This window comes from Gobius niger (genome assembly GCF_951799975.1).
Source record: "Gobius niger genome assembly, chromosome: 15".
NCBI lineage: Eukaryota > Metazoa > Chordata > Actinopteri > Gobiiformes > Gobiidae > Gobius > Gobius niger.
The window spans coordinates 4454369-4480581 of record NC_136866.1 but is presented as its reverse complement, the minus strand read 5'-3'; the positions used below and the strand labels follow the sequence as shown (position 1 = coordinate 4480581).

General features: G+C 42.2%; 1 protein-coding gene across 1 annotated transcript; it reads right to left on the bottom strand.

Annotated features, from left to right (window-relative positions):
• Positions 1-3127: 3127 nt before the first annotated feature.
• LOC306975028 (meprin A subunit alpha-like) lies at positions 3128-26213 on the bottom strand. The gene is made up of 27 exons (XM_079572448.1): positions 26156-26213; positions 26042-26066; positions 25816-25860; positions 25704-25744; positions 25550-25625; positions 23373-23490; positions 23114-23289; positions 21034-21255; positions 20696-20842; positions 19541-19756; positions 18763-19224; positions 17164-17337; positions 16884-16929; positions 15037-15040; positions 14600-14624; positions 14466-14519; positions 14356-14393; positions 14218-14293; positions 13189-13306; positions 12931-13106; positions 11388-11609; positions 9109-9255; positions 8787-9002; positions 6831-7277; positions 5658-5831; positions 5354-5549; positions 3128-3282 (listed from the first exon to the last, which is right to left on the bottom strand). The coding sequence occupies exons 1-27, from the start codon at positions 26207-26209 to the stop codon at positions 3135-3137; spliced, it is 3843 nt and encodes a 1280-aa protein (XP_079428574.1). The 5' UTR covers positions 26210-26213; the 3' UTR covers positions 3128-3134.

Here is a 26213-nt window from a genome sequence, read left to right as displayed (position 1 = left end):
CGCATTGTTCCTCCTGAATCCGAGGTTCAACTATCGGCCGGATCCTCCTCTCCAGCACCCTGGAGTAGACCTTACCGGGGAGGCTAAGGAGGGTGATTCCTCTGTAATTGGAACACACCCTCCGATCCCCCTTTTTAAAGAGAGGGACCACCACCTCGGCTTGCCAGTCCAGGGGCGCTGTCCCCGACCGCCACGCGCTGTTGCAGAGACGTGTCAGCCAAGACAGTCCTACAACATCCAGAGACTTAAGGTACTCAGGGCGAATCTCATCCACCCCCGGAGCCACCGAGGAGCTTTCTCACCACCTCGGTGACTTCAGCTTGGGTGATGGACGAGCCCACCCTAGAGTCCCCAGCCTCTGCTTCCTCATTGGAAGACGTGACGACGGGATTGAGGAGGTCCTCGAAGTACTCCTTCCACCGACCGGCGACATCCCCGGTCGAGGTCAGCAGCCCCCCACCCGCACCGTAAACAGTGTTGGTGAAGCACTGCTTCCCCCTCCTGAGGCGCCGGATGGTTTGCCAGAATTTCTTTGAGGCCGACCGATAGTCCTCCTCCATGGCCTCCCCGAACTCCTCCCAGACACGAGTTTTTGCCTCTGCGACCGCACGAGCCGCAGCACGCTTGGCCTGCCGGTACCTCTCAGCTGCCCCAGGAGTCCCACAAGCCAACAAGGCCAGGTAGGACTCCTTCTTCAGCTTGACGGCATCCCTTACTTCCGGGCGCCACCACCGGGTTCGGGGATTGCCGCCGCGACAGGCACCAGAGACCTTACGGCCACAACTACGAGCAGCCGCATCAACAATGGAGGAGGAGAACAGAGTCCACTCGGACTCCATGTCCCCCGCCTCCCCCGGAATCTGGGTGAAGCTCTTCCGGAGGTGGGAGTTGAAGACCCCACTGACAGAGGGATCCGCCAGACGTTCCCAACAGACCCTCACAACACGCTTGGGCCTGCCAGGTCTGACCGGCTTCCTCCCCTGCCAGCGGATCCAGCTCACAGAAGTCCAATAACAGAACACCACTCGGGTTCAGATCGGGGAGGCCGTTCTTCCCAATCACTCCCTCCCAGGTCTCACTGTCGTTACCCACGTGGGCGTTGAAGTCCCCCAGCAGAACAATGGAGTCCCCAGTCGGAGCACTATCTAGTACCCCTCCCAGGGACTCCAAGAAGGCCGGGTACTCTGCACCTATGTTGGGCCCGTAGGCCGAAACAACGGTGAGAGACCTGTCCCCGACCCGAAGGCGTAGGGACACAACCCTCTCGTCCACCGGGGTGAACTCCAACACGTGACGGCTGAGCTGGGGGGATATGAGCAAACCCACCCCGGCCCGCCGTCTCTCCCCGCGGGCAACTCCAGAAAAATGGAGAGTCCAGCCTCTCTCCAGGAGTTGGGATCCGGAACCCAAGCTGTGCGTGGAGGTGAGCCCGACTATATCTAGTCGGTATCTCTCAACCTCCCGCACAAGCTCAGGCTCCTTCCCCCCCAGTTAGGTGACGTTCCATGTCCCGAACGCCAGAAGCTGCGCATGCGGACCAGGTCGTCGAGGCACCTGCCTCTGACTGCCACCCAGTCCTCTTCGCACCCGACCCCTACGGATCCCTCTGCGGGTGGTGGGTCCACAGGAGGGCGGGCCCACGTCGTCCCTTTGGGCTGGGCCCGGCCGGGCCCCGTGGGCAGAGACCCGGCCACCAGACGCTCGCGTTCGGGCCCCAACCCCAGGTCTGGCTCCAGGGTGGGGCCCCGGCTGCGCCATGCCGGGCGACGTCACGGTCCTTGTATATTGTACGTCCATAGAGATCTTCTGAACTGCTCTTCGTCTGACCCGTCACCTCGGACCTGTTTGCCATGGGAGACCCTACCAGGGGCATAAAGCCCCAGACAACATAGCTCCTCGGATCATTCGGGCACTCAAACAACCCCACCACGTTAAGGTAGCAGTTCACGGGGGTCGAAGTGGAAAAAAAAGTGGAAAATAATGACCTCAATTCAGGCCCTGCCCCTCTGTGTGAGAACCACTAACCACCTAGCTACTGTGAGACTGGGATTTAGGACGACTTCTTGTCTATTTCCCAACTTTTTAAAATGGTAAATGGTCACATTCTCTCATCTCTGGTCCCTGACCCACAACACCTGCACCTGACGGTTATTTCTGTCTGACCACTGAGAATTAGCCTGTGCGTAGCCCAATTCGTTTAAGACTGTGAACATTCAGAGAACCAGAGTTACTGTAAGTAACTGCGTGCATGAGAACCGTATGGATTCAAGTAATCTTTGAGACAAAATCGGCCTGTAACGCCTTGATTAATCCGTGAAACAACACTGTAGTTTGACTGAGATGCGGGGCCCTTGCGGCTGCGGGGGCCCTATGCCACTTGCATAGTTTGCCTATAGGAAAAACCGGTCCTGGCTGCAGATGCTGACTTTAGTTTATGGTTGTGATTGTTAGGTGGGGATGGGCGGATCGATACCAAAGTATACCAAACGGCTACTTTTTAAGTATCGATATTGGGCAAAAAGTATCGATACTAATTTGCATGTGTAAAAGGAAGGCGGGGCAGCAATTATCAACACAAAAGGATGATTTATTTCTTTGTTCGGAGCCAAAACAGTCACAACAGCAAAGGATTGAACTGAGCCGGGCTGATCATTCTGTTTTAGGTTCTGTTTGTCATTTAAGTAATAATTTTAAATGTTGTTTATGTATTTAATTTCACATTAACATTGTTTAATTAACCAGTTAAAGTAATATCATTTTAATGGACCAATTAATTATATAAAATAACCAGTTTTAGAAATGTATATTGATTGAAATACATTCACCCATATGAAATGACCAGTATCGGTATCGTATCGATTCCAAAAAATGTGGTATCGCCCATCCCTATTGTAAAGGAGCAAGCAAGTACTCTGCTGTACCTAAAATTTAAAAAAAGATATGCTCAGTACAAAGTCATATTTATCTTTGTTTAATCTATTTTGTCACAGACTCAGCCGACACAAGCGCCGGTGGGACAGTCCCAGGAAATGGCACCAGCCGTGGGTTACAGTAAATGTTGTTTTATCGAACAAGGGCTTCTGTTGACTTTATTTGTTTTCCGACATCATTTGAATGTCCCTGAGGACGCATGACTAAGATCTCCTCACGACAGCAAAGATGGCCGCTGTGAGGACGACGGTTCCGGCCACTCCTCCGGCCAGAGCTCCCAGAATGCCCCGGTGGACGTTCATCCGCTCACACCTCCTGCCCGTGAAGAAGGTGGTCTGAGTCGTGGCACACCTGGAAACATCATGCCCTCCCATCAGTGACTGGACACAAACATCAATTGTGAATTACGCAAATGTTGCCTACATTATTTGCTATTCAAATTCTTGTTTACGTCATGTCGACTGTGCTTTAATGCACTTGATTGTTTGTTGTCTGAGAGCCATTTTAGAGCCAATATTTTAAATGAATCCACGCGACTATACGCATTTCAACAGAGGAATAAAAAAGTGCTTAATTTGACATCATGAAATTGCGTAGATTGTTGGGTTACGATGAGATAAGCCTTTAATGATCTCACAATGGAGAAATTCACTTGTTTTATCAGCTCAAAAGAACACTCAGCAATCAAAGAGGAACAGGATACTGTGCAAACGAGTGGTGGTAAATAGGGCTATCTTGTACAATGAATAAAGGAAGTCAAAAGTCAACACCGGCAGGGCAAAGTTTCCAGTCATAAAGCGGGCGATTGATATAATCGATCATCTACATCTCGATTTTTCAACCACTTTGAAAACAGATTTTTGAATTATTATTTTTTCTTGACCCTTTCTTGTTTAGGGCCCTTTTCTCCAAAATGCTATACATGTGTTTATTTGGGTTTAACTCAGCCTCTACAAGGGGGTAGATGGCTAATCTTGGTACCAAAATAAAGTTTATCCTTGGAACTTTTTGTTGAAGCGAAAAACAATTTTAAAAAATTACAGTTTGTGAGTAAAAATGAGTTTCCGCTTGAATGAAAAACACATATTTGCACTTAAAAATGCTCTTTCTCTGTCTGTGCTGAAACAAATAAGAACAGAAATGGAAAAAATCAATATAATGTGTGCTCCCTGTAGTTAACAAAACACCAGTAGGTCAAAACACTAAAGTTATACATGCTTTATAAAAAAAAAAGTCCAGGCGGAATCTAACGGTGCCAAATTGTGCCAAATTAAAAAAATGTTTTAAATTTTTTTACATTCTTTTTTTTTTCTTCCTTTTTTTGCAGAAAATAAATATTTTAGCCATAGGGACATATCGGGTCACAAAATTGTATTCCCTGTCTAAAAATGAACACCATATTTTTCAAAAACATGACACAATAGCATTTATTTGTAAATGACAAATTGACAAGTTGTGGCTGTTTGAGGAAGGATCTGTTGATTTGAAATTTGAGTGGATGAATTTGTTGCTGAGAGTCCACTGAACACGGAGAGGTGAAAAATATGACTGTCAGTATTTGTATGCGAAAGTTATGGTCCCAGAGATGCAGACACAAGGGGGGCGGAGCCAAATATGGCTCTTTTTAATTGTAGTGATTTCATTTTGAGGACTGTAAATGAAATTGTAATTGTGTATCTTTTGCTGCCTCTTGGCCAGGACTCCCTTGGAAAAGAGGTTTTTAATCTCAATGTGGATTTCCTGGTTTAAAAAAAAAGGTTAAATAAAACAATAAAATAGTCACTTCACATTCTCGGACAACCCCTGCCACGTCATCATTTCAGTCAGTAAATGTACGTGATCTGGTTCAATCATATTTATTTCAGTAGTTTATTTTGTCCCTAGGCCTCCTTTCACTAAACCAGTAAAGTTTCAATAACAAATACATGTCCTCCCAGCTTTAAAACTAGAACATGGATTGTAAAGGAAGGAAGGTGTGCTTGCCATATACTGGTGAAAATACTAATGCGAGTAATACTACGCATTCACTGCCTTTGCAAACCCAAAGTATCTGGTTAGACTTTGGTTTCTATCTGAACTTAATATCCTATAGTAACCAACAATTAATTCAGTGTGACATGGCAAACAGCAGTTAGGGGTGTCCAAACTTTTTTCATTGAGGGCCTCATATTTAAGTGCCTTTGCTATATCCGATCCCATCAGGTCTCGGAAGCTAAGCAGGGGAGGGTCTGGTCGGTACTTGGATGGGAGACCGTTTTGTGCATTTACCAGAGTTTGAATCCTTGCTCGACGCTTTTATTTAAGATGGGAACCTTGCAAACAGCTAATTCCAAAATAAAAAGTTAGTTTTTGAGGTTATATTGTGTAGAATGCACTTGGGGCACCCCTGAGTTATGTAGAGTGTGTCGTGATCCATGTTGACCTGCAGGTGGCGCTTCCCTCGCTCTCCACGCACACTCCTCCATTCAGACACTGCTCCGGATGGCAGGCGCTGGCGGCCCGGGCCTGTCTGGGTTTAGCTTCACCCGATCGCACGGGCTCCTCCTCTGGGACCTCTCCTCCCGCACTGGAAGGCGGGGGTTTCACTGGGACCTCTGTCTTGATCAGATGAGTCAAGTCTGGAAAAAGGTGACGCACATGTACTAACTAAATAAACATGAGCAGATTGGTTTGCAAAGATGATAGAAAGCTTCCATGTGAGGCAGAGAAAGGCGGCGCTTTGATACCGTTGAAGTCCGCAGTGAGGATGAGGTCGTCGTTTTTGAGAAAGCTGCGCCACTGCACGTGTTTGTGGGACATGAACGTGCTCCAGCCGATGTCAGGCCCCCTGTAGCACTTACAGCTGTCGTCGAATGTGGCCCCCGAGGAGGCCGTGGGTCTGTTCCAACTGGGGGCTGAGTCTAGACAGAAGAGCAACACAAAAGTTAACGATGAGTTATGACGAGCCAAAATGAATCGAAAAGTGTATGATTTTCACTGGAAAAAAGGCCATCTTATCTCAGAAAAATAGCTTGATTTGTACTTGAAATAAGACTTTTAATGCTAATTTTGACTAGGCTTCGACTCATCTTGAAATAAGATTGCCAATGGAACAAGCATTAATTTGCTCAAAATAAGACAAATTAACTTGGACGCTTAAAATAAGACAAAAAAAACCTGAAACGAGACAAAATGGTCAAAGACAAGAAAAATCTGTCTAGTTCCATTGGCAATCTTGTTTCAAGACGAGTCAAAACCGTATCAAAAGCAGCATTAAAAGTCTTATTTCAAGCACTTTTAAGATATTTTTGTCTAAGATAAGATTTCATTTTTTCCAGTGTTTAACCACTTGCTCACAGTGAAAATCATAAAAACGCAATAAACCTGAAGCGTTCACACAATGAAGAGTGGATTTTCTCATTTTAATCTGGAAATCTGGAACAGTCTTCACGAGGATGTGAGACAGGCCTCAACTCTGACAATATTCAAATCCAGGCTGAAAACAGTTCTTTTTGCCTGTGCATATGACTGAAAGTACTTTATCTACACTCTTGCGTTTTACTGTAATTGATTAATTTTATGTTGATGACCAGAGGAGAAGGAGCGACAGAGGTAAGGAAACTTTGTGTGAACGAGCAAGAAAAATAGTGCTCAAGACAGAGCGAGTCAAACTGTGTTACTGTAATTGATTAATTCTATGTTGATGTTTTTATTGATTGTATTTGTTTTCTTATATTTATGCAACTGTGAAGCACTTTGAATTGCCTTGAGTATGAATTGTGCTCTATAAATAAACTTGCCTTGCCTTGCCTAATCTCTCAATTTCTTTTACTTTTGCCTCTAAACAAACAATCTCTGCCTTTTTTTTGGAAGGTTGCTTTATGCTCTGTTGTTCTTGGTAGCTCTAAAAGTGTAAGAACCTGTGGTGAAGCTTCTTGTGTTGGACATTCTCAGTTTGACATCTGGATCCTGGTCCATGGCCACTACCGTCACCTGTCTGTTTTTGACAGGCCACTCCAGCACCGCGTCATTCTCCCCGCTGCAAAGGTGAAACGTGACACCCATGAAATCTGGATACGCCGCGTCTTTGCCGTTGGGGTACACGTCGACACCAAAGGCATATCCCTCTGGGCTGTGGAAGCACTTGCTCCTCACTCGGTTCCCCGCTGGAGTGGTTGCCATCAGGTCTTTGAAATTGTTGATGTGCCAAACAGCGCTTGGACACGGCGTCTCGGTGAGGGTGATGTCATCAATCGAAATGGCGCCTGTTGACGTCGGGGTGGTGCGGACTCCGTTGAAGACGTAGCGGAACTTCTCCTTTTCTTTGAGAGGAATGTGAGCAACCTTCCAGTCACTGTCTGCATCTCCTATAAACCACACATTTAACAATAATAAGAATAGGTAAACATTGTTAATTGTTCTTATTAATGCTGTGTTAAAGGAATAGGCCACCGTTTTTACATACTGAGATATGTTCTCACCTTAGCTTTGACGAGTTCTTTAGGACCTGTCTGATCTTCACCCGTGCCTCCAGTCACGTAAACACAGCACAGACGGCGTTAGCATTTAGCCTCTCCCTCTCTCCTCTATAGCTCCAAAACAGGTCAAGATAGAAGCTACCGAGCTCTTCCACGTTTTCCCTATTTAAATGTGGTTACGTGAAGTGTTCCACTACAAAGTGTACAATAAAGTAACAGTAAAGTAACAAAGTAAACAATGCGGATAAAAGGGGGAACTATATTGTAAGGCGTAATAATACCAGGAGTAATTTGAAATCCGCGCAGTAATCTTCACTTTACTGCGCAGTAATCTTCACTTTACTGTGCGGATGCCAAATTACTCCTGGTATTATTACGCCTTACAATATAGTTCCCCCTTTTATCCGCTTAGAAAATCCACATTGCTTAATTTTGTGTAATTATACTTTGTAGTGGAACACTTCACGTAACCATATTTAAATAGGGAAAACGTGGAAGAGCTCGGTAGCTTCTATCTTGACCTGTTTTGGAGCTATAGAGGAGAGAGGGAGAGGCTAAATGCTAACGCCGTCTGCGCTGTGTTTACGTGACTGAAGGCACGGGTGAAGATCAGACAGGTCCTAAAGAACTCGTCAAAGCTAAGGTAAGAACATATCTCAGTATGTAAAAACGGTGGCCTATTCCTTTAAGGCGAGACACTGCAGGTGAATAGGGAAAAAATGTATATTTACAGATATCAATTTGAAACGTTTGCTGTCGATCACTGGCATAAATGTGAGGAAAAAAATACATTGCCTTTTATGCCTAAAAATGCCCCAAATTTCCCATCTTTTCGGCGACGAAATCTGAATAATGGATTGAGCTACATTCAAATTTATGGTTTCATTTTATTGATGAATGAGTTACCAAGACTTTTTTACAGGGGATTTTGGATTTCTTGTTTAGTTTTAAAATAAGCAGTTTTTCAGTGGAAAAAATTGAAAAAATGTAATTTTCGCCTTATTTTTTGACATTCGAAACTCAATAAATGGGGCTTAAGGGATTAAATAGTAAAAAATCCCTCTGAAAAAATCTTCCAAATATTGTTCAGTCCAAGGCTGGAAAATGTGAAGTCTTTAGGTCCGACTGACGTGGACATAGTGTCGCCACAATGACAGAAAAATGTGTTTTGAGAAAAAGGCCCTTGAAATTGCATTCTCCCATATAAGTCTATGGGGGAACATTTAATCAGTGCAATATTTAAACATGTTATTGTGAAGATTAGGCATATTTTCTGTTTCCGGGTGAAAGCTTCTATGTTCAGAGACCAATTTGGCCCAAAACCTGAAAACTGAAAAATTGAGTTTTGGCTTGTGTTGCAAACAGTTGGGAAGGAGCCGAGAGAAGAAGCAGGAGTACCCAGGATGGTGTGGACCTTCTTCAGACTTGTGACGTTGCCTGTGCCGTCGTCAGTGCGGACCCACACTTCCAGTCTGTCGCCGACTCCTCCTGTCATCCGGTAGAAGAACTGCAGGCACTGCTCCGAGCGTTTGGGATAGAGGATGCGGGACTCCAACAATGCACTGCTTCCAACATCGCCAGAAGACTTGTCGAACTTCATATAGTATCCAGAATCTACAAACGCACACACACATGACATGAACTCAGGAGATTTCCGTTGCCACCGGTTTCACTCTGTGGGCACGTATAAAGGTTTCTCTATAGCGCCCCCCTGTGGTACCTCTGCAGCGGTCGCCCAGGGTGTAGTCCGGGTCTGCGGCGGTGCTCAGGGTCTGGACCCAGTCACTGCTGTCGGCCTCATTCTGGATCATTCCACAGATGTTTATGAGCTCAAAGGAGCACTGGTCCAGCAGAGTGTGAGAGTTTGCTGCGAAGAGGGGGTTGATATCAATTCAACAAAAGGCTTTTCATAAATAACAAATGATATGAAGCTCCCATTGTTAAAACGCAGAGCTTCTCAGTTCTATAAAGTAGCTACTCTTGCCATGAGTACTGATTCTGATAGCCTGAAATTGAGTTGGTCATGAATATGAACCAGACAAGTGGGAAAAAATAGTTGCAGAGTGGGGTAAATATGTAAGAGAGGCCAGAAGCAAATGTATACACTATAAAGTATTGCACAGGTATTACTTTACTCCATCCAGAATATATAGAATGAAATTACTGGGGAACGACCTATGTTGGAAATGTAGAAGTGAAAAAGGAACTTTTATTCACTGTATTTGGGACAGTGCGTTAGTCAGACCTATCTGGGTCTTAAGTATTTGAAGCAGTTGGTTTGGCTCAAACATACCATCATGTCTGGAGCTGTGTTTGTTAGGAGACCTGCCTGCCAAATGTTTCAAGAAAATATTTCTCTGTGATCTCTATGGGTTTAATAACAACCTGTCGAATTATTTTAAGACATTGGAAGGCACCAAAGGCCCCAAGCATACAGGAATGGGCCAATGCAATGACTGAAACTGTGTCATATGAATGTATGCTAAGAAGATTGGACGACTCTTTGAAGGAGGGGGACAATGTGTCGCCATGGGACAGATTTTGGGATCATATAAAAGTAAATGGACACCCAAGCTAAAATAAATACATAATATAATCAACCTGTTTTAGACCAGACCATGTATTTACATTTTTCTCTTATTTTCTTTATTGTAAAGACTGTTTTTGGCAACATGTACCATGTTTATGAAAACACAATAAATATTTGAATTATAAAAAATAAAAAAAGGAAAAAAGGCTACTCATGTGAGAGTTGAAGCTTTGAAAGGGTCTCTGGCAAATGTGCTTGTGCTTGTCTTCTTGTGGGACAATGTTAAGGAACACAAAGTAAACACTGGATTGAGAAATCAGTTAATTCACATAATCAGGATCATATTGACCGTCGTGCCATCATCGATGAAAGGGTTCATCATTTGTTTTGATTGAATAGTGCCACAATATAACATTTATATAGCGTCCTTCTACCTGCTTTAGGCACTTAAAGCACTCACTCTCTCATTCCCACACAAAACGGAGACCCTGGTAATCGCACCTGATGATTCTATTCCAGGGATTAAACAGTTCCTGGGTGACTTAGGCCAGTCTGCGAAACCAAGCCTTCGTAACTTGGGAGTTATTTTTGACAAAGACATGTCATTAGTGCAGCACTGTGAGCAGCTGATGAGAAACTGCTTCTTTCAACTGAGGAACATTTTTAAATTTAGGAACATGGTCTCACGCAATGATTTGGAGCTTATCATCCATGCATTTGTGTCTTCACGTTTAGACGACTGTAACAGTTTGTTTTCATGTCTTAACAAGAAGGAGCTTCTCGACTGCAATTAGTGCAAAACTCTGCAGCGAGAATTCTGACCCGCACAAACAGGGAACTATTCTAATATCCCCTATTCTAAAACAGCTTCATTGGCTGCCAGTGTCCTTTAGGTTTAAAATTCTGCTTCTAGCCTTCAGAGCCGAGCATGGTCAGGCTCCTTCTTACATCAGTGCTCTGGTCCAGCTTTACACCCCTATGAGGCTCTGAGGTCTGTGGATCAGAATCTGCTAAAGGTTCCACGTACGGGTTTTCGTACTAGAGGTGACCGATCCTTCCAGGCTGTTGCTCCCAGGCTCTGGAATGATCTTCCAACCTCTTTGCTCTATTGACTCTGTTGATTCTTTCAAAAGCGAACTTAAGACACATTTATTTGTTCAAGCTTTTAATTAGCTACTTTTGGGCTGCTATGATTTCTGTGTTGTTTTGACCCTTTTTATATTGTATGTAATTTCCGCTTTTAACTGTGTTGTGAAGCACTTTGTGGCCTCTGCCTGTGAAAGGTGCTGTATAAATAAAGATTACTTACTTACTTACTTACCAGTGTGCACAGACACTGGATGACTGCTCTTACTTTGACGGAAGAATCATTCTAGCTCCCTGATTTTTACACGTCACATTTTGACTCATTACGTTAATTTTTTGAAAAAGTGAGACGGTACAAGCAGATTTTCCTGAGCCACACTCACCGCAGTCGTACATGCGGTTGAGTCTGGTGATGTCGATGGCGCTGAAGTCCAGCCTCTGCCCGATGACCTCGTTGAACGCGGGGATGGTTGTGGTGATGGTGGGGATGGACTCGTTCTTGTTGAACGACAGGGGCCTGTAGTGCATGATGGACTCATAATCGTACGCGGTGTTCATGTCCGTGATGGTGTCGTCCTCATATTTGTCAAAGTTATGCTCCTTCCCTACAGGACAACACAATCACAATATGGCGGCACTTGGAAACAGCATGATGCCTAATGACAAGGTAATTCAGGTAATTCATTGGAAAAAGGACAATCCCAACTTAAGCCATAAACAGTTTAAGGCAAATTAAAAAAAAAATTAAAAAATTGGACTAAAACTAAATTAAAAGTTTCTCATGAGACTAAAACTATGACTAAAATGTCCAGATATTTTAGTCGACTAAAATAAGACTAAATAAAAATGAAAAGGAGAGACTAAAATCATCCAAACTTCTATTGAGCGTCTGAAAGAGCCTCAGATCATGTAAATTCTCTGCCAAAGGATCAGCTCTGAGCTTTGTTCATGTGGAGCAGAAACATGAAGCAGAGGAACCAGATTAAATATGATTATAATGAATATTATCAATGCAAAGTCGATTAAATTCGTCTTAAATTTAGTCGACTAAAACTAGATTAAAATTGAAGATATTTTTGGACTAAAACTAGACTAAAATCGAATTACATTTTCGTCAAAAGACTAAGACTAAATTGAAATATGTTGTCAAAATTAACACTGGTGCTAGGCTAGCGCATGTCTATGGTAACTAGTAGCCTGTATTGTCATTGGGAGTCCCTCAAACGTTGCCATATCTGATTTACAGAAAGCTCCTTTGTGAATTCCACGTGTAGTAATGCGGCCGCAGGTAAACAAACTACTCTAGATCCATAAACCGAGCAGATCACTCCGCCGCTGCCTAGCTTACAACCAGGAAGCTGAAGCTGCTCAAATATAAGTTCTTTTAAATGCACAATGGTTTTATTTAAAACATTATTCAGTCGACACAGACATTTATGGTTAGTCTGGTGTTATAAGTGATTTGCCTCAGGCGCACTGTGCTTGGGTCAGACTGTTTTTAATGCAGGCTACTAGTTACCATAGACATGCACTAGCCTAGCACTAGCCTAGCACCATGAAACTCTTCAAATATAAAGAGTGAATTAAAAAAAACAGTAATCAACAACACTCTCGATAACTAAACATGTCAAAAGTCCTGATGTATCTGTACTGGCTCCCACTTTCAGGTATAGGGCTTTTAACATTCCACCTACCATTTTAAAGGGGCTCACTTCTGCAAAACATCTGGAGTTAAACATGCCTAAACAGTGCTTCCTAAACCATTCCTAAACTTTGGTTCGGTTTCTTTCAGTCCACGACGCACTGTTCAATCAACAAGTCCACAAGAAGCTCACTGCATCTCATTTAGTTTTCCTAAAAATGAAAAGTGAGCAGCTCCCATTCCCCACGACAAGTTCTCATATTCTGACAAAAACCTTTTCCCACCTTCCTCAATCTGGTCCCACCAGATCTTGACGTAGTCGTCCCTGTCGGAGCGGGACTGCTCATGGTAGAAGCCCAAAGCGTGGAGAAGCTCATGTTCCACAATGGCTTTAGTGTCGCAGCGCGCCCCGATGGACACGTTCTGGCCTTCCTTGAAGTCTCCCACGAATGACCAGCACCTGAGAGAGCGGGTGGGAGATAAGGTTTATCCATGTGGACCAAAAAAACTGAAGATGCAGACGCTGTGAGAACACGGCTCACCCGTCCAGTTTGGTGAAGGAGATGTAGGTGCTCTCTCCCTCGTACGGTTTGAAGTCCACGCATGACCTGAGCCTGTACTCCTCCAAAGCCTGCAGGATCACTCCTTTGGCATTCAGGTCTGAAAAATGGAAATGAACGGTAAAAGATTTTCTATCATCTACTGGCTGCTTCACACTGCAAAAAGTGACCTCCTAAAAACAAGGAAAAAATCTTAAAACAAGACATTTTGGCTTGTTTTAAGGAAAATAATCTGCCAATGGGGTCAGCATTTTTTTCTTGCTAAGAATTCTTATTTCCAGAATATTTTTCTCATCATAAAACAAGAAAGAAACACTAAATTTAAGCAAATAAATAGCTAGAAATAAGCAAAATGTCTTCAGAAAATGGAGTAATTTAAGGAAAACATTCTTATCTAGTGAAAAAACTGTGGGATATTTTACTTACTTACTTAATATTTTAAATGTTGCCTGATTTAAGTAAAATGTTCTAAATTACACACATTTTTGAGCAAAATATTCTTAATAAATACTAATATTTAAGGAACATATTTCCCGCGCCCGGGGACCCGTCTCCATGATGTGGAGCCAGGCTGATGGTCAGAATCACCTGGCTTTAGGATTCATCTATTGTACATGTTTTTAGTGGTAGGGGAAACTCCACACCACTAAGGCCCCATCCTTGTGGGAATTGAACCCGGGACCTTCGAGCTGTGAAGCACAGGCTCTAACCGCTGTGCCACCGAGTCGCCCACTTTATTTTCTATCTGTGAGAATCAGTTCTTAAATTAAGAGTTGTATTCTTTGTCAAAAAGTTTTTTCTTTCTTGTTACAAGAAAAATTAGCATGTTTTTTAGCAAATATATCTGAACAAGAAATGGCTTGATTTTATTTCCTAAAATAAGATTTTTTTTTCTCAAGAATACTTTGCTCGGCAAGACTTTTTAGGAAAAAAATAATAACTTATTTCTTAAAGTAAGACATTTTTTACTTGCTTAGAATCCACTTTTTGCAGTGCACAAATGCGTCCTACCTAATGAGTCTGTCAGGATGTAGGGAATGGGAAACTTCCACCGTTTGGTTTCATCCAGAAGTGCATTTCTGTTGTGCTGCAGAACGTGGTCAAATAATATAACATTCAAAATTATTGATCAGTGCAAAGGCTACTCACATCTCCAGCTATGTCTCCCTCAAACAAGTGGTCCAACCCTAGACACGGCACATTAAACAAGTTACAAAAGTGAGGCAATTTCTCTGATGTGACAGGATCTGACTATTTACCTTGGTTAATTTCAAGTATGTCTTCTCTTAGTTCTCCTTCATCTGCATCATCACCTGTAAAGGAAGCCGCATTAGCCTTAGCACACCCGGGCTACATGCACAACATTATGAGCGTAGCCAAGGGTAAAGCTAACCTGATGGGGTGGGGGCAGCTTGCACCTGCACAGAAAACAGAATTCAGAACAATAGGTAGTAGCAAAATGGGCTCAGTCATTTAAAGCATTGAAATAGAAACGTCCGACCTTGAGAATGACCACAATACAGATGAAAACAGCTGTCCTCATGTTGTTGTCCGGTCAGGAACATGAATCCAGAGTGACTGTAAACAGGCCCATAAAGACCCGTGGAACTTTGACCACGTCCAACGCTTTTAATGTGTAACTGGTACCAACAAGTGAACTCGGCTTTATGACAGGGTTCAATAATCACTGAACTGAAGTGTCACCCATAAACTGTAAGTGCATCTCAACAACACGGTGGTTATTTCCATGCTTTGGCTGTGGTTTTGTGTCGTTAAGCGCCAGCAAACAAAGATCATGCTGGAATACAAAGCCTACACGGCAAAAAGTACCCTCCTAAAAACAAGGAAAAAATCTTAAAATAAAACATTTTGTCTTGTTTTAAGGAAAAAATTCTGCCAATGGGGTCAGGAAGAATTCTTATTTCTAGAATATTTTTCTTATCATAAAACAAGAAAGAAACACTAAATTTAAGCAAATAAAGCAAGAATTTAAGGAAAACATTCTTATTTAGTGAAAAAATTGGGGGTATTTTATTTAAATGTTGCTTGATTTAAGCAAAATGTTCTAAATTACACACATTTTTGAGCAAAATGTTCTTAATAAATACTAATATTTAAGGAAAGTATTGCTCCATGATGTGAAGCCAGGCTGATGGTCAGAATCACCTGCTGGAGGATTCACCTATTGTACATGTTTTTAGTGGTCGGGGAAACGTACACAGACACGGGGAGAACATGCTCCACACAGAAAGGCCCCGTCCTGGTGTGAATTGAACCCAGGACCTTTGAGCTGTGAAGCTGAGGCTCTAACCGCTGTGCCACCGAGCCGCCCACTTTAAAGAGTGGAATGTATTTTCTCGCAGTGAGAACGGTTCTGAAATTAAGAGTTGTTGTGATCTTATTTTTTCTTAAAATAAGAAAAAATATTCTTTGTCTAAAGCTGAGATTCAAAAAGTTTTTCTTTAGCATGTTTTTTAGAGAACAACAACAAGAAATGGCTAGATTTTATTTCCTAAAATAAGATTAGAATAAGAATTCTAAATAAGAATTTTTTTCTGAAGAAAACTTTGCTCGGCAAAACATTATTACTTTTTAGGGAAAAAATAAGAACTTAATTCTTAAAGTAAGACATTTTTTACTTGCTTAGAATCCCCTTTTTGCAGTGTATATATTTCTGAAGACGACCAAACTTCTGTTGGGAAGGTCCCAACTCAATAACGTGCATCATTGTCTCTGCTGCAGTCGCCTCTCATGGCTTCCCAAATATTGCTTATTTGATGAAACAAAAGCCAGTCAGGTTTTAGTGTCACAAGTGGCCAATTCATGCACAAATGTACCTGATCCATACGAGCTCCGTCTCTCAGAAGAGGCGATGTAAAAATAAAACATAGTGACTTACATAGTACATTACAAAGCTAGAAATTCAACCCAAACATCCTGCAATAAAGTCTAATACTTTATGAGTTTTAAGGCACTACTGAATACTGCTCTTGCACAAAGTTCATTTTTATTTATTTTTTTATTTTATAATTGGTGGCAATCAACAAATCATTTTATGGGATCCACTTCATATGATCATCCTGTTTATGGCTTAAAGGCAGCCTTGTTAAAATCTAATCAAAGTAAACCTTACCCTTATCTGTTTGTATTTATCATTATAGCAGTGCAAGTGTGGATAAGAGAGGGCAAATTTGCAGCATTCAATAATACGCACAGTGAGGTGGCCTGGTTATAGCACGATATCATTTTATTGTGGGGAAAGATTTATTTATTTTTTTAAAGTACTGTTATGCCCACACTTTGTCTCACCATGGCTGTTTCTCCTTATGACACCAGAACCATTGTATGTATTGTTTATATATCAATTTTAAGACCATCTAAATAGAAAACATCAGTGATAGGTATTTTCCCAGCTTTATTCAATTACCATAACATTATTCAACAAAAAAAGTTTAAACCAACAAATTACTTTTCTGAAACGTCTTTGTTCCGTGCATCTTCACAGTCCAACGTGAGCTGAAATGAGAGAATAACATACAGTAGCTTTGATAGGGAAAGAGTCAGCTATTGTTTTATGTAACCAAGTCATATTAAGTATCATGAAAATTATTATGTAAGATTTATGATAGAGATTCGTATCTACAGGCGGCGTCTTACCATTTGATCTTTTCCTTCACTCTGCTGGTTTAATGGGGACCTCTGTCTTGATCATCGAAGAAATATCTGTAAACGCACAACAATTCATCACCTGTGTGCGACACCAATGCCCTGTGCTGTGTTTTAGATATTTTTGGGATGTATCACTGGTGCTCCTTCGTGGATGAAGGCTTTGTTTATTCAGAGACAAATGCATTTATGTTCTTTTTTTTTGTCGTTTTTTGCCACACACTCCGAAGCATTTCAGATACAATTTTGACTTTGCTTTTGCTTTTTAAACAAGTGGTAGTTATCACGGACCTTCGAAGTCGATGAAGATGATGAGGTCGTCGTTCTTCAGATAGTTGCGTCTGCGGAGGTCGAAATGTTTGACCATGTTACTCCAGCCCCAACTCGGGCCTTTGTAGCAGTTACAGGAGGCGTCCAGTGTCCCCACTTTGGACGGGTTGTCCCACATGTACTTCCCATCGACCTCTGGAAGGAGAGAAAACGTTTGCATTTTGGGGTTAATTCTGTTGCACGAAACAAATTCAGTTATTAAAGAGGGGGTGTTCTGCTTTTTTCAGTCACATAGCACCAGTCTATATCACACTACAATGATGAGCAAACCTTCTGTTGGTCTGTAAATGCAGTAAATTAGAATAACTGCCTTGTATAAAATGTCTCTCTCAAAATGGCTGTAGTGAATGTCTTGAAATAGGCCTCTGTCTCTTTAAGAACCTCTGACCCTTTCCGACACGCCCCCTCCACACGCTGTCTGTGGCATCAGTGGGGAGGGGGTTCTGCTGAGGAGCAGTGGTTGGTTACTCGGCTGGTGACGAAAGCTCGGAGGCGTCTCCAGGAGGTGGGGGCGTTCCTAGGAGGACTCGGGCAAAGCTATCCCTAAAATGGCCGCCATCAGAGTTTTTACAGATTACTCAGAAATACGTGAATGTGCCAAGGCAACACTTCAGGCATGTTTTTAATGAGGGAATGACAGAATAACACGATGTAAAGCTTGAAAAAGTCAATTTTGCATTATACCCCCCCTTTAAAGAAATTCCCATCAAAGAGCGTTTGCATTATGAGCTTTGTTTGAGCTGGAACATCTAAAGGCCAATCTCACTGGAGAGAGTTGCAGAGATGTGGTGGAGACTGGTGTGACTGGCAGTCTCAGCATACAAAGGGTCTATCTCACTGGCCTGGAGACTAGTTGGAGACTAGTTTGAGACTCAAGTTGCCACTGGTCACAGAGATGTCTCCGAGACGTCCCCTGGGGATAAGGCGAGTCGCCAGGCAGTCAGTGAAAACTTACAGGTTTGATTTCAGTGGAGACTCCACATGGGTTCACCATGGTCTCCGAGAGGTCTACGTGGTCTCAAGCAGCTGTGGCAGTGTTGTGACCACTGTTTATTGTCCTCAATCTGTGAGGTGTTTCTGTGACGTCCCTGCAATGTCTCTGCTTGGTATCCGACAGGTCTCAGAGACATTGCAGGAACGTCACAGAAACGTCTCACAGGTTGAGGACAACAAATAGTATTTGCGAAAGAATTGCTTGAGACCCCATAGACCTCTCGGAGATCATGCGGAGAAAAAAGTCTCAGCTGTCTCCACTGAACTCAAACCTGTTTGTTTTCACCAAGCCTTGTGTCCAGGTGACGCCTCAGAGACGTCTCCATGACCAGGGGCAACCCAAGTCTCTGATTGGTGCATGACATTACCAATAAGATGTTAACATTTACCTTTCAGGGGGAAAAGAGTTTTTGCTTCTCTGTGACAAATTTCTAGTTTTGTCCCAGTTTTAAGTTGTAAAATCTGGTCACCTTAGCCAGGATGCTTCCAAATAAATATTTAACTATCTGGAAGAAAGTTGCTTGCTCTGTACTCTTGGCTCTCTGATATTTGTAAATTATCACATACTGGCAAGGTCTGTAGTTAGACTCCTGGCTGTGGACATCCTCAGCTTGATATCGGGGTCCTGGTCCATCACCACCAGAGTGGCCTGACGGTTCACAGCGGGCCACTTCATCGCCGCATCGTTCAGTCCACTGGCCAGGAAGAAGTACAGCCCGGTGTAGTTGCCCGTGAAGTCTGTGTAGCGGGACAGGGGCATGACACGCACACCGTAAGCGTACCCCTCCGGGCTGTAGAAGATGGGACTGTCCATCGTGTCTCCGCGCTCCGCCGTCTCCATGATTCTGGAGAAGTTTGAGATTGTCCACACGGCATTGGGACAGCGCGTCTCCGTCACGCTGATGTCGTCCAGGGAAATGCCCCCTGATGACGAGGAGGGGTCGCCACGCACGCCTTGGAACGCATAACGGAACTTCACATCCACCTCCAGAGGAACGTGAACAATTTTCCACAATGGGGCCGGGCCAGCTGTGCAGACAGAATGTACAGAATTATATTTTTTTGATTGGAAAACATGACAGTGGGCTCATCCCTAATGTTATCCATTTTCCAACTGTCAATATATTCCCTCTTCAGCCCTAAAAACTTGAATAAACCTCCCAATTCCTTTAAGTGACATGAAAAGCCGACTCTGATGTGCAGTGCATTAAGTAGCACATTAAGGAAGAGTAAGTAAGGCCTTGAAATAACTACGATTTGACTGTGTCTACAGAGTCTTTCAATAATCAAATCAGCATTTCCCTTGATGCAAAGCTCTTCCCTACAGCGCTCGTCTAGTACGCACCAGGAACTGTGTGTATTTTCTTCATTCTTCTGACTGTGCCGGTGCCATCGTCCATCTTCGCCCAGATCACCAGCCGGTCCTGGGGGCTCCCTGTCATCTTGTAGAAGAACTGCAGACACTGGAAGCCCCTTTTGGGGTACAGGGTCCGAGACTCCAGCAGGGCAGACTCCTGGGCCTTTCCGGCCTTGGTATCGAAGTGCATGTAGTGCCCAGCATCTTAAAGAGAGTAGAATTACATGTTCAAAGTATATAGGCAAGGCAAGGCAAGGCAAGTTTATTTGTAGAGCACAATTCATACACAAGGCAATTCAAAGTGCTTCACAGTTGCGTAAATACAAGAAAGCAAATAGAATTAATAAAAACATCAACATAAAATTAATCAATTACAGTAAGAGTGTAGATTAAATACTTTCAGTATATGCATTTTTAAGTCTTGTTTGGACTCGCTCTGTCTTGAGCACTATTTTTAAGTCTTGTTTGGACTCGCTCTGTCTTGAGCACTATTTCGCTCTGTCTTGAGCACTATTTCACTCTGTCTTGAGCACTATTTCACTCTGTCTTGAGCACTATTTTTAAGTCTTGTTTGGACTCGCTCTGTCTTGAGCACTATTTCGCTCTGTCTTGAGCACTATTTCACTCTGTCTTGAGCACTATTTCACTCTGTCTTGAGCACTATTTCACTCTGTCTTGAGCACTATTTTTAAGTCTTGTTTGGACTCGCTCTGTCTTGAGCACTATTTCACTCTGTCTTGAGCACTATTTCACTCTGTCTTGAGCACTATTTTTAAGTCTTGTTTGGACTCGCTCTGTCTTGAGCACTATTTCTGTCTTGAGCACTATTTACCTAACCTCTGTTTTGTCGCTCCTTCTCCTCTGGACATCAACATAAAATTAATCAATTACAGTAAAAGGCAAGAGTGCAGATAAAATACTTTGAGTCATATGCACGGGCAAAAAGAACTGTTTTCAGCCTGGATTTGAACATTGTCAGAGTTGAGGCCTACGATTAGGAATGAGTTGAGGCCTACGATTCGGCATATGAGGATTAACCCAGTTCACAATTAACTGTGATGAGGCACCACATGAAAGATGCAGTATGTATGAAACAACATCTACAAGACAAGAGTCCATGTTGTATTTTGAATCCTTGTGTACCTCTGCACTGTCCCAGCAGCGTGTGGTCCTCATGTCCCACCGCGCTCTCGGTGCGGGTCCAGTCGGCGTCGTCTGTGGAGCTCTGGATCATCCCACAGACGTTGGCGAACTCAAAAGAACACTGGTCCAGCAGGGTCAGGGGCCCAGCTGCAGGGAGAGCGGCTCGAGAACTCAACGTTGTACCTTGTTTACACTCGATCCGTGTTTTCACATCAATACTGCATATCGTTGGTTTATGGATTTATTTATTTAAGATTTCTTTTCTCTTCAATAAGCCACGGGAGACTAAATCAACTACCTGTACTGACTCTAAAAGCGAAGTTCAAGATGGGACTCACAGCAGTTGTACATGCGGTTGAGCCTGAGCGTGTCCATCTTGCTGAAGTCCAGGTATTGCCCGATGATGTAGTAGAACTCTGGGATCTTGGTGGTGATGGTGGGGATGGACTCGTTCTTGTTGAAGGAGAACGGGCGGTAGTGCATGACGGACTCGTAGTCGTACGGCGTGTTCTGGTCCGTGATGAAGTCGTCGTTGTATTTGTTGAAGTTGTGCTCAAGACCTGTCGGGAACGGAAGGAAAAACACCAAAAAAAAGATACTCTCAGGTCATTTTACATTCATATAGTTTGAATAACCTAATTTGTTCCACCGCTGATGTCGTGAGGTGGCGCTCTTCTGTCTTCGGAGTCCGCACACAGCTTCTATGGACTTGTTGTGGTCATTTCAGCACTCAAATTGCCTTCAAAGTGCCTTTTCCATCATCATTTAAAATATTTTTTGGTAACACTACGGGCCTGTACGTCCTTGGTACTTACAGAGGTAATTCTAGATACATATTGTTGTACTTACGGTGGTACTTACGGTGGTACTTGCAGTGGTACTTATGGTGGTACTTAAAGGATACTATAGTGAGAATTACAAGACATGTACTTCTAGATACAGTGGTGACTCTTAGTAATGAATGTTGTACTTCTTGTTTTCCCTCATGCTGATTTATGTTGATTTATAGTCACAAAATCCTAGAAATTACAAATGTGTGTAGAAGTACCACATTTACTACTTATGAATTGCTGCTGTAGTATCCTTGAATTACCAATAAGTACCATAGATGTACAGGGGCGGACTGGCCATATGTCCGTTCTGGAAGAGCACAGAAGGGCCACTGGCTCTAGGGCCACCGGTCCCGCCTCAGCCGAGCTTTACCCACATCTAAAAGCTAAAAAGAAAAGCATCAAAATAGCGACAAAAAGAGGATGAAAAGTCAACAAAAACGTGAGGAAAAACACAACAAAAAATGATAGAAAAAATAATTTAAAAAACAACAAAAATATGACAAAAATGTGGCGACGTGACGAAAAGTTTCCATCACTTTTGTAGGTCTTGGCTTTCAAATGAGGCGTTACATTGTTGCTCTCCAGTCGAGAAGCTTTTAGATTTGCCCAGTATAAAAAAACATGAATCTAAAAGGAATTCCGTGGAGTATGGTGCACCACAAGGTTAAATTTTGGGACCATTATTATTTATTATTTATATTAATGATTTTGTTTCTGTTTCTACGACCAGCTTCCCAGTTCTTTTTCCTGATGACACTAATCAAAATAATAATAATAAAAAGCCGAACTGGGGAAAATGCACTCGTTAATGTTAAGGCGGGGGGTCAGAGGTTAAAATATGTATTTGTGGAAGTGTCACATTTACGCTAATTTGGGCCAGGCTGGTCAGAGCCCAGGGCTGTTTTTCAGTCCCAGTCCGCCCCTGTAGATGTATCACTGTAACTACTATAAACTATCAATTAAAGTACCAAAGTAAATAGAAGTACAACCTTCATTACAAAGAGCATTACCACTGCATCTCTTAGTAACGAGAGACACAGTGGTAACTCTGTGTCTCCCTGACCCTAATCCTAACCCCTAACCCTAATTAATTACCACTGTAAGTACCACAATAAGTACCAAGAAGTACCACTGTAATTATCACTGTAAGTACCACAATAATTACCACTGTAAGTACCACGGACTTACCGGCCCGTAATGTAAAGTGCTACCTATTTTTTTGGCAACTTCAGCTATTAAAGGGGCTAGATGCAAGTTGGCCATTTTATACTCACCACTGCCCCCCCTGGTCATATGCGTAACTGCACCTTCTATATTAAGCTCGTGCATGACGGCACTTCAGACCCGAATTAACACCTTTTTGATTTTAGAGGCAGTCGTGGTGAACAGGTCATTCTACACATTAGGACATGGCTGGAACATGTAGGGGGAGGAAAATACTTTAATTTTAATATTAAACTCCATAAACTCCCTTGAATGATATTATCAAAGCTTCAGCGATCGAATACTTGTATTTTTTGACTTGTTATCGCAGGACCGCTAATGTCCAGCACCGTTGTAGTGTATTGTATTGGTGTAGTGATACCGGGGGAGACTTGATCCAGCCATATGTCCACATAGTCGTCCCGGTCGGTGCGGGACTGTTCGTGGTAGAAGCCCAGCGCGTGCAGCAGCTCGTGCTCAATCACGGCCTTGTGATCGCAGCCCCGTCCCAGGGAGAGAATCTGCCCCGTCTGCTGGTCCCCCACGCTGGAGAAGCACCTGGGGGAGTCCGACCACACATTCAGCGCAATGAAAATTGGATGGAAAATTGTAAATTAAAATGACAGATGAGTGGCCCGTACCCCCCTCTCTTCTCAAACTTGATGTAGGTGCGCTCTCCCTCGTACGGTTTGAAGTCGATGCAGGATTTGAGGCGGTACATCTCGAAGGCCTGGTGCACGCAGCCTTTGGCGTTCAGATCTGAGAAAGGAGAGTGTTTCAAATGGGCAAGAATCAGGCAAAACTGTGGCCATGTGGTGTTCATCGGTCATTAAGATGTTGTTTGTCAAATGCCTTTCAATCTGGCCAGGATTAAGGCACATGTGAAAGATTATTACCACTATATACAGGACTAGCAGCTGCCAGGTGTCACCCAGAACAAAACCAGGTCCAAACCACCTCGGGACAACAGGAACATTACTTCCCTTCAGGGGCGGACTGGCCATATGTCCATTCTGGAAGAGCACAGAAGGGCCACTGGCTCGAGGGCCACCAGTCCCGCCTCAACCGAGCTTTACCCAAATCTAACAGCTAAAAAGAAAAGCATAAAGGGCTAAAGAGAAAAACACGGACAAAAAAACACAACAAAAAATGATAGAAAAAATAATTAAAAATTCAACAAAGATGTGACAAAAATGTGACAAAACACAACCAAAGAGTGAAAAAAATGTGAAAAAAATGTGAAAAAAATGTGACAAAAATTCAACAAAAATTCAACAAAAATTCAACAAAAATTCAACAAAAATTTGACAAAAATTTGACAAAAAGTGACAAAAAGCTCAACCAAAAATGTGACAAAAATTCAACAAAAATTCAACAAAAATTCAACAAAAATTCAACAAAAATTCAACAAAAACTCAACAAAAATTCAACAAAAAAAATACAAAAATTTAACAAAAATTTGACAAAAATTTGACAAAAAATCAACAAACATTCAAAAGAAAGTGACAAAAAGCCCAACCAAAAAGTGACTAAAATTCAACAAAAATTCAACAAAAATTCAACAAAAAGTGACAAAAATTCAACAAAAATTCTACAAAAATTCAACAAAAATGTCACAAAAACTCAACAAAAATTCAACAAAAAAAATACAAACATTTAACAAAAAGTGACAAAAATTCAACAAAAATTCAACAAAAACTCAACAAAAATTTGACAAAAATTTGACAAAAAATTGACAAAAAGTGACAAAAAGCTCAACCAAAAAGTGACAAAAATTCAACAAAAATTTCACAAAAACTCAACAAAAATTCAACAAAAAAAATACAAAAAATTAACAAAAAGTGACAAAAATTCAACAAAAATGTCACAAAAACTCAACAAAAATTCAACAAAAATTCAACAAAAAATCAACAAAAATTCAACAAAAAGCTCAACCAAAAAGTGACTAAAATTCAACAAAAATGTCACAAAAATGAAAAAGAAAAAAAAAACATACAAAAGGTGACACAACACAGCAACAGCGCGAGGAAAAAGGTCAGTTTTGTGGGTCTTAGCTTTCAAATGAGGTGTTACACAGCCAAAAGAGGACAGAATGCATTTGGTTTAGGCGGGTGGTAAGAGGTTAAAATATGTATTTGTGGAAGTGTCACAATTACGCTAATTTGGGCCAGGCTGGTCAGAGTCCAGGGCAGTTTTTCAGTCCCAGTCCGCCCCTGTACACAGGACTAACAGCTGCCTGGTGTAACCCAGAACAAAACCAGGTCCAAACCACCTCGGGACAACAGGAACATTACTTCCCTTTAGAATAATGAGGTTCTGTCTTGCATTTTTGTTGAAAAGTAGTCATTCATATCAAGGTTTTGCAGATTTTGGTGCATTTTTATGAGCGCAAACAAATCACCCATTTCCATTTTGTCCTACAAGGAGTCAAAACTTTAAAACTTGTTCCGAATCACTCATCGAGCCTTGGGATTTTTGCACGCAAACTCACTTAAACCTTGTTTGAAAGAAGAAAGACATTTTGTTAACAAATGTGTTCTAGTCTACATCCTGCCTTAAGACTGATTTGAATACAAATCTCTTTTCTTTTCTTTTTCCGTCTCCAAAGCCTTTTTTTATTTTCTGTTTTGTCTTTTTTTTCCCTGTGACCTTTTCTGTGTAATTATGAGGGTTTTTTTTTTTAATTGTTATTCAATATTTCATGTCCGTTTGTCTTTTGTGAGCATAAATATAAATATGATGACAACTACATGGGTCACTCTCCTCACTCTTCTGTGGTTTTAATGTTTTGCTTTTAATCTATAAAAACATGATATACCCAAATCGTCGCCCAGGATGTACGGTATGGGAAACTTCCATCTGTAGGCTTTGTTGACCAGGGCATTTCTTCCTTTCTGTGTCAACATACAGTTAACATTATAATTCAATCATTCAACATGCCTGATATTATGCTCCATTTCAATACAACTTACAGGCAGAAAAATGTCTCCCTCAAACAGGTCTTCATCTGACCCTGCAAAGAAAAAGTCAAAACATAATGTGATTTTCATGTCCTTGAAAGAAAAAACCGAGTTATCCACTTACCTATATTTAAAATAGGGTTCTCATCTTCTCCATTTGGATAAACCTCTGTAATAAACATTATTTCATCAGCAATGTCAGGATATTTATAAATACTGAAAGGTGGAAGTATAGATTTATATTCAGAGTGAACCTAAAAGCCGATAGTAAAAGCAGTTACTTAGACGTAGTAAAGTACAGTAATAAGTAATGCAACTGTGGGTCCACTACTATTTTGTATTTGTCTTACCATGCACTTCCTGAGAAATTGGCCCCTGTAAACCAAATAGTATATATGACATCATTTTAAAACACTACATACTGCAATATATTACAATATTGAAATAATACCAGGTGTACTCACGGTGTGAACAGAAGCCACCAGGGCGACAGCGAACAGGATGGTGACCGTGTCCATCCTG

Excerpts from the sequence above, each read along its gene's own strand:
- LOC306975028 (XM_079572448.1), bottom strand. The coding sequence starts at position 26,209 with ATGGACACGGTCACCATCCTGTTCGCTGTCGCCCTGGTGGCTTCTGTT. Across the intron at positions 25,626-25,703 it reads AGGGAGACATTTTTCTGCCT|AAAGGAAGAAATGCCCTGGT; the intron begins GTAAGTTGTATT and ends ATGTTGACACAG. Across the intron at positions 9,256-11,387 it reads CAACCGCATGTACGACTGCG|CAAACTCTCACACTCTGCTG; the intron begins GTGAGTGTGGCT and ends CCCTCTTCGCAG.